General features: G+C 37.6%; 1 protein-coding gene across 5 annotated transcripts in view; it reads right to left on the bottom strand.

The window, feature by feature from the left end:
• The window catches only part of gria4a (glutamate receptor, ionotropic, AMPA 4a), a 70739-nt gene extending 67935 nt beyond the window's left edge, over positions 1 to 2804 (bottom strand). For 2 of the 5 annotated variants that reach the window (XM_026254953.1, XM_026254954.1), the window contains exons 1-2: positions 2027 to 2801; positions 59 to 217 (exon numbers count right to left, since the gene is read on the bottom strand). In XM_026254953.1, the coding sequence (XP_026110738.1) occupies positions 59 to 217; positions 2027 to 2099 (232 nt within the window). In that variant the 5' untranslated portion in view covers positions 2100 to 2801. Of the gene's footprint in view, positions 1 to 58; positions 218 to 2026 lie in introns of all 5 variants that reach the window. The other 3 variants (XM_026254952.1, XM_026254956.1, XM_026254957.1) reach the window with 3 other exon arrangements.
• Positions 2805 to 9385: the final 6581 nt, after the last annotated feature.

Below are 9385 nucleotides of genomic sequence, written 5' to 3' on the forward strand. Positions count from 1 at the left end.
CCTTATCAAAATTTAGTTTCAGACTGTGTTTCACATCATTTTTGACATCTTTACTCACAGGCATTGGTGACAGCAAAGCTGTTGGCCGTCTCGATGTTGTCGACGTGTGGAACCAGATTGAAAGGGGCTTCCGAGGCATTCGGACTTGTATTGTGAAGAAATATGGCCAAGCGGAAAGCTGTATATTCTTGATCTGTGTTTCTTATAAACAACCCACCTGGAAAGAGAGAGAGGAAGAAAGAATGAGTGACTGCAAAGAGGAAAGAAGCACAAAAGAGGTGCTTAACGACTAATTCACCCGAAATTGGAAAAAAATTTAATTTACCTTTAAGACTTTGTTTTTCTTTCACTATAAATCATACTCTCAACTGTACATTAAAATATGGCTAATCAGCTAATGGCTAAATGCTATTGGTTCTTCTGACTGTGAACTACCAATGACGTCAAATCTTGATGCACCATATTGTAATCCACACAATCCAAAACACTGGTTTTCTATTTTTTTAAAACATATGCTGCTAAAAAAGAACATTATTTAGTGTATTTGGTGTAATGAAATGTGTTTATGTGGTTTAAGAACCTTTTGTGGAATAGAAGTTTCCATGGATGTTAATGGTTCTTCATGAAACCATCAATGCCAAATGAAGTGTGTAGAGCAGTCTGAACATTCTGCTAAACATCTTGCTCTGTGCTCCACAGATTTAATCAAGTCATACGGGTTTGGAATGACATGCAGGGTGAGTTAAGTGCTCCTTTTTGGGGTGAACTGTCCCTTTAATCATGGAAATTAATCACGCATTTGTTGTTGGTGTCACCAGAGCATGCATGTCTGCACTTGGCAGGGCCAGTGTCACGGTCTGTTTCATCACACCCTCCTAATTCTTCTCTCATTTTGATGGACGTTTTGGCTCAGCTGCAACTGGAGACCCTATAACGTGCTTTTATTTGCGACGAACAACACAAGCATTGTTCATTACACTGCAGCGGTATGTAAATGTCATTAAGCATTGCGTGCAACTGTGCATCTCTCTCGCTCTCGTTCTGTGAGTGTGTGTGTGTGTGTGTGTCCCTATTTAGCGTATTAACTTTATCAGCAGTGCTGTCAAAGGCGCACAAGTCAGCGACCGCATCTCATTAAGGCGCGAGACTCTCCATCTCAATGAGCAATGCAGTGACTTAACACACACGCAAGACACATCCTGCAAAAAGAGAGGGAACTGTGTGTGCAAAAGAGGGTTGGGGGGGAGCATGCATAGTGGTTTGCTGATGTTGATCAAACATTGAGATGCAAATCTTGTAAAATGGGAAACTTTGATCAGACTCAGATGGGAAGAGGTCATCCCACATCGCATAGAAAGACAAGACCGAATACTGCAGTGATGCTCTGAACTGGCAATGAAAGCGCACTCAATATGCACTTGTCCACAATCTTCATCATGATGACCACAAGTCATGCATGCTAAAGTACTCCAAGCTCTTAAAAACATCCGAATTATACTGCATATTGAGAGAATAACAATTATGTTAAATAACAAATTTAAGGGGGAAAAAAATCTTAAATAGCACCAGATTTGGACACTTTGCAAGGCTATAACCACAAAAGACATTGTCCCCCTCAGTTATCCCCTTTGCGTACTATTAATTTTCCCAATTTTAAAAAATGGTAGTCAACCAATATGTGCATTCTTACATTTTACATTTGACTGACAATCTTTTACTTATCGGTCAATTGGCTTAAATAACGCATTTGGCGCTCAAAAGCACCTTTTTAGTTGTTTTAATTTTTTTTAAGCAGAACAGTGCAAAAACGAAAACCCTTAAACCCCAAAACAAAGAGGCATTTCAGCACACAAGGTTCTTTAGATAATTTTTTTTTTTTTATCATTTTAATCCCCCTATTTGAGTATTTGTGTAAAGGAGTGTATATTGTGAATGATTATGCACTATCGTTATCTGTTGCTCTGCGATATTCCTCGTGGGGTTAATAAAGTGCCGATATGTCTATCATGTTAGAAGTGTAACTCACCGATCTGGACACTGCTGGGAAAAACCCCTTCACTGATTCCCCACAGCAGCGGAATCAACACCGGGATCCGCATTCTGTCCGAGTCAGAACCCGTCCGGACTCATGGATGGATAGATGGTGACGGGAGGGAAATTAAAGGAAATAAATGGATGTTAAAGGGAGTTTCAGCAATCCATCATAAAGGTAATCCGTGTGTTCCCCGCTGTATCCACTGGAGAGAAAAGAGGAATCCGTCCGAATGAACGCGCGAGCGTGTGTGTGCGCGCGCGCGGGAGAGAGAGATGCGCGCTCACTCCTTTGCCTCTAAGGTCTTCGGTTTTTAAGCTGTGTTTGCAGAGGCAAGTACCGCTGTTACTTCTGCTCATACGTCTAGATATTTAAACAAACCTCTAAACATACCAATTAAACTTGACTGCTAGCTGCTGAATATAATATGTTGTTCATGCAAGACTCGCGCGTTCTTTGTGTCCGTTTGCAAGCATGCACTAGATCTTCGTCTTTGAGCCTTGCGCGTCTCGCACATTGCTTTTATCATGACGTTTCATGTTAAAAGCTGTTCAACTCTTACAAACGCTCCGCGAGCCCCCTGCGTTCACTTCCGTCCCAGTGCGTTGCGTCTGTCTGCATTTTGAGCGCAAGAACGCGTCCCGTGTGGACGCCCCTGAGGATTCGCGTGCGTTCTTTACAGACACAGAAACATGGTGTTCAGTGTTTAGTGCACACTACTTCTCTCTCCTTCTGATGTCTTTCTCTCGCGTGCAACACAGTATGAGCCACATTTCATTTTCACCTTCAGTAAAGCTGAACAGAATAGAACAGTGTATCAGTGTAGAGTAGAAGAGAATAGATCAGAATATAGAAAAGTAGAATAGAATTGCAATGTATAGAGAATAATATAATAGAATGGAACAGTTTACAACAGAATACATAACAAAGAACAGTAGACCTAAACAGAGTTATACAGAAAAGAAAAGAAAAGAAAAGAACAGTGTACAGTAAAATACCGTAAAGCAGAATAGAAATAAATAGAGAACAGGTGAATAGAATGTGGTTTTTAGAATAAAATGGAACCGTGTAGAGTAGAATAGAATAAACTAGAACAGAATACAAGAAGAGTGCGGAGTTATATAGAGAATAATGGAATGGAATAGAAGTGTACGGTATAATAAAATAGAGAAAAGAAGAATTGAGAACAAAGAACAGTAGAACAGAGTATAAAGAATAATGGAATAGAAAAGTGTAAAATAGAATAGAATAGAAAATATAGAATAGAAGATAAATAATAGAGATTGGAATGGAGTTATTTAAATAATAATATAACATTATAAATTAAAGTAGAATAGAACACAATAGAACAGTATAATATGAACAGAGCAGTGAACAGAAGAATAGAATATAGTAGAACAGAACAGTAAAATATGTAACTATACAGAGAATTATAGAATAGAACAGAATAAGAACTGTATAATAGAATGGAATTATATAAAGAATTATAGAATACTGTACAGTAGAATATAATAGAGCCAAGGAGTCTCTCTCTATATATGAAACAGTCATGATGCACATATACAGTAGCTATAGCTTATAGCAGAATAGATAGATTATAAAACAAGAATATAGAATTATTACAGTGTATAATAAAACAGGATGGCAAACTTTACAAGTGCAAACACTCAGGCGGTGCAGTAACACTTAGCATGCAATATAGTTCATGTAGTGTAAACACAAATACAGTATAAATGGTATTTGTGCAGGTCAAGAGCTCTCTCTCTCTCTCTCATATCCTTTGACAGAAACCTCTACTGTCTGAGTATTTGCACGTAAATCCATCATGCCATTTTCATTCCACAGCAGCCGGGATCAGTTTCTCCTCGGCATTCACCTCTCTAAAAAGGTTTCGGTCCCCTCACATATTTATATGTTCTCCGGTTAATATACGAGTTGCCGTTTTTCAGTTTTATGACATTTGGCTCGTTCCCGCGGTGTGGTCTCCACGTGGCAAGGCCGCAGCTGTGTCTTATTGCCCATTCATAATCGTTACGGCCTCCGGTGGCGCTGACAGACGGATTGTGGAGGCTCCCTCGCTTTCTTTAGAGACTTAAACGACAGAAAATTGTCTCTTGAAGGGTTAGATGGTGAGAATATGGGATATGGCTGCTGTAATCATTTAGAGCGATCAGTGAAGGGTTATGATGTAATAGTGTGATTGTTGCTGTCCGTGGTGCTGAAGATGGACAGACACTTTGAGGAACCTTGCTTTTTTATATATATATAATGTTAGTAAAGAAATACATTTTATTATGTATAATATTTATTATTCTGTAACTTAATTCCTATTATTCGCAGATGAATTTTCAGCATCATTACTCCAGTCTTTAATGTCACATGATCTTCAGAAATCATTCTGATTTGCTGATTATTATCAATGTTGAAAACAGTTGTGCTGCTTCATATGTTTGTGGAAATTAAGATACATTTCAGGATTCTTTGATAAATAGAAAGTTCAAAAGAACAACATTTATTTTCACTAGAAATATCGTGTGCCATAAATTTCTCTATTGTCACTTAATACATTTAATTTGCTTTTGCTGAATAAAAGTATTAATTGCTTTAAAAAAAACATTCTGATAGCAAATATTTTAACAGTAATATATTCTAATAAAATATTATTAATATTTATTAATTTTTGAAAAATTTCAAATAAATTTAAAAAATACATTGTTTTATGTTATCACTGTACAAAAGTCTAAACTAATTACACAATAATAAATATAAATAATATTTTTTATAATTACTTTTCTAGTTACAATTAAATATATATTTTATATTTAGCTAACAGCATATATTTTTAGTAGTGTTACTATTAAAAAGTACATTAAAGATAATAAAATTACATAAAATACTGTGGTAAAACTTAAAACATTCATGCATAATGCATTAAAAAGGTTGCACCTCAAAAGTTGCACTAAAGTTTTATTTCGAGAGTTGAATGGAAAGTTAACTTCTCGTGATGTCGGAGCACTCGAGGTGTTTTTGTGTCTCTAGTATAGTATCTCTGTCTATGAAGTATTACTCTGATGACTCTGTCAGTGAGATATAATGACTCTCTTGCTCTCAATGACTAATGGCCCTCCTGAGATGTTATTAAGGACTGGATGGCTTTGAATTTATGGGCATTTCTTTTTACCGCGTTGAGCATGCATTTCAGGGAGGCCGTGAGAGAATTGATGCTTTCGAAATCTCTCTCGCTCTATATTGGTGTGTTTCTCCACCCGGCTTTACCTCTTTCTGTAATACCCTAAAATCATACGCTTCCTAAAGAAAGCTTTCAAAGGATGTGCCGATCAATGGAGTCTGGAGGAACGGATCGGATCCCCGTGCCAGAGAAAAACAGATTCAATTTATTGATTAGATCAAAAGCATCAAGAGCAATTGGTTCGGTTTCGCACAATTTCATGAGAAACTCAACACAAAATATCTCTTCGCTTGCTTTCCCAAAGGAACATTTTTATTATTATTTGTGCTCAAAGGTTGCTATGTTAAAGCTTTTTAGATTTTGAGTTCTCATTCATGTTTTATTAGTTATAAACTTTTCCCCTAAAATTACTCTGGTGACATTATAGACAGCATATCTGTCACAGTAAATGTGAATATCAGCTCAGACCATTTGATATCGTAATAATCTAATGAGAAATATCTGAGCTCATATTGAGATCTCAGACTATTATTTTAATGCTTTTCTGATGTAATAAACTTGTTTGTTCACCCGATACAGCATTGCATTTTTAAAGTGTTTTGAGTAACATAATTGTCTCTACTGTCACTTTTGATTAATTTAATTTGCCTTTGCTGAATAAAATTGTTACTGCAGCATATGCAATTATTTTTATACATAAAGAAATATAGTATAAATAATAATATAATAATTTAATATAATATAAATGATAAAAATTATTATTTTTATAAATAAATAAATGATTTAAGCTTTTTTTATTTTAAATAAAATAATAATTTAATATATTGTAAATAATAAAAATAATTATTTTTATAAATAAATAAAGGATTTAAGCTTTTTTATTTTAAATACAATTTAAAATAAATTTAAAAGAACACAAAATAACATGTATTATTGCCCATAAATAAAATTGCCCAATAATAAATATAATAATCAAATGTTTTAATAATTATTTTTAACATTTAATAGCATACAGCATATATTTTTCTTTAGACTATTAGAGTAGTTTTACATGTATAAACGTATTTCTATTAAAAAAAAGAGTGCATTATTGTGATAACACTTTAAAACCTTTATGTATGACGCATTATAAAGGTATTCATAATGTGCATTTGTAATGCATTATATCTTTTTTTATAAGTAATTGTAACTAATGATGAATCAGCTCAGATCATTTAATACTGTGATAATAATAAGAAATATCTGAGCACATATTGAGATATTTTCTATTATAGCATTTCTGATTTATTAAACTTTCTAGTTCACATGATACAGCAGTGCACTTGTATTGTGTTTCGAGAATAAAAGAGCGCAAAAATGGCATGGTTGCTTCAGCAAATGTGTTTTAATTTCATGTTTGCTTTTGTAAACACTATCGCTTAGGTTTAGTGTCGGTGTATGTTGGTTTTAAATGCATTAACCCTTCAGAACCATTTGAAACTATAGTGAACATGCATAATTGTTCTTAATCTGTTTCGGAAAAAACTAAACATGTTTTTAATGTCACTCACTAGACATTTCAAAATGTTTCAAATGCATGATTCACTTTCACTTTGAAAGTGTTGCCAAATGTGCAAGAAGCAACGTAAATGTCAGCGTTTTTCCCACTGAGCCTGTCCTATGTGTTGATCCACACACACACACACACACACACACATACACAAGCTCTCGTGTTTGTGCGAGTATTCAGCTCATGTCGTAGCACACAAGGTGCTGGAAGGCTATCACGCAGCATCTGGGCGCTCATCTGCTTCTTAATGACATGCTAATGGCTTTAACGTGTTGCTTGCTGTGTGTGTGTGTGTGTGTGTGTGTGTGTGTGTGTGTAGATATATCAATAAACCCTCACGGGCTGAAGTGCTCTACAGCTGAGCTCGTAACACAGATCAGTAGTACATCTGTAAGTCCTGATGTTCTCCCATGATCCTGATTCAGGGCTCCACGACTGTGACTTGACTTTATATTAGAGGATTAATGGTGTTGATGAACTTCAACATAGAGATGTATAGATATGAATGATTGAAGCGATGAGTGTATGACGTCAGGTGAAGTTTCTGTTTTGCATGATGATAAAACCTGTTAAGCAAACAGCATGTGTGGAAAAAAAAGTGCTGATAAACATAGTTTTAGTTTATTTAGTTTTATATATTTTAGTATTTAAAGTTAAGCTAAACATGAGAAATGTTGGCAACTACTTCACTTAACATTTATTTTATTTCAAGTAACAGACATTTTTATGGCTATAAAAAATATTTATTTTAACTATAATAACCCTGATATGAATTATATTACAAACAACAAAAAAGACTTAATAATAATAATAATAATAATAAAAATCTAATGCGCTTTACTCACACACAAAGCGCTGCAAAAATATAAAAAAACAATATAAAACTCCACTTACACACACGAGCGGGATGAATGTGGCATGTCTGACGTTTGTGTGTAAAACAGTGGTCTGAGTAAGTGCAGGTGGTCATGAATATTCATCCTACGGAGAGAAAGCCCCACTGTCTGACTCTGATCAGTTGCTTCAGTGTTCTGGATGGTTGCTAGGCAGTTGCTAGGGTGTTCTAGATCCTGGATGGTTGCTAGGCAGTTGCTATGGTGAACTGGATGGTTGCTAGGCAGTTGCTAGGGTGTTCTGGATGCTGGATGGTTGCTAGGCAGTTGTTAGGGTGTTCTGGATGGTTGCTAGGCAGTTGCTAGGGTGTTCTGGATGCTGGATGGTTGCTAGGCAGTTGTTAGGGTGCTCTGGATGGTTGCTAGGCAGTTGCTAGGGTGTTCTGGATGCTGGATGGTTGCTAGGCAGTTGTTAGGTTGTTCTGGATGGTTGCTAGGCAGTTGCTAGGGTGTACTGGATGGTTGCTAGGCAGTTGCTAGGGTGTTCTGGATGGTTGCTAGGCAGTTGCTAGGGTGTTCTGGATGCTGGATGGTTGCTAGATAATTGCTATGATGTACTGGATGGTTGCTAGGCAGTTACTAGGGTGTTCTGGATGCTGGATGGTTGCTAGGCAGTTGTTAGGGTGTTCTGGATGGTTGCTAGGCAGTTGCTAGGGTGTTCTGGATGCTGGATGGTTGCTAGGTAATTGCTATGATGTACTGGATGGTTGCTAGGCAGTTACTAGGGTGTTCTGGATGCTGGATGGTTGCTAGGCAGTTGTTAGGGTGTTCTGGATGGTTGCTAGGCAGTTGCTAGGGTGTTCTGGATGCTGGATGGTTGCTAGGTAATTGCTATGATGTACTGGATGGTTGCTAGGCAGTTACTAGGGTGTTCTGGATGCTGGATGGTTTCTAGGCAGTTGTTAGGGTGTTCTGGATGCTGGATGGTTGCTAGGCAGTTGTTAGGGTGTTCTAGATCCTGGATGGTTGCTAGGCAGTTGCTATGGTGTACTGGATGGTTGCTAGGCAGTTGCTAGGGTGTTCTGGATGCTGGATGGTTGCTAGGCAGTTGTTAGGGTGTTCTGGATGATTGCTAGGCAGTTGCTAGGGTGTTCTGGATGCTGGATGGTTGCTAGGCAGTTGTTAGGGTGTTCTGGATGATTACTAGGCAGTTGCTAAGGTGTTCTGGTTGCTGGATGGTTGCTAGGCAGTTGTTAGGGTGTTCTGGATGATTGCTAGGCAGTTGCTAGGGTGTTCTGGTTGCTGGATGGTTGCTAGGCAGTTGCTAGGGTGTGGAGGCTGGATAGTTGCTAGGCAGTTACAAGGGTGTTCTGGATGCTGGATGGTTGCTAGATAATTGCTATGATGTACTGGATGGTTGCTAGGCAGTTACTAGGGTGTTCTGGATGCTGGATGGTTGCTAGGCAGTTGTTAGGGTGTTCTGGATGCTGGATGGTTGCTAGGCAGTTGTTAGGGTGTGCTGGATGGTTGCTAGGTAGTTGCTATGATGTTCTGGATGGTTGCTAGGCAGTTACTAGGATGTTCTGGATGCTGGATAGTTGCTAGGCAGTTGTTAGGGTGTTTTGGATGCTGGATGGTTGCTAGGCAGTTGTTAGGGTGTTCTGGATGCTGGATGGTTGCTAGGCAGTTGTTAGGGTGTTCTGGATGCTGGATGGTTGCTAGGTAGTTGCTATGATGTACTGGATTGTTGCTAGGCAGTTACTAGGGTGTTCTGGAGGCTG

The sequence above is a fragment of the Carassius auratus genome, unplaced genomic scaffold (genome assembly GCF_003368295.1).
Source record: "Carassius auratus strain Wakin unplaced genomic scaffold, ASM336829v1 scaf_tig00040578, whole genome shotgun sequence".
In the NCBI taxonomy this organism is placed as follows: domain Eukaryota; kingdom Metazoa; phylum Chordata; class Actinopteri; order Cypriniformes; family Cyprinidae; genus Carassius; species Carassius auratus.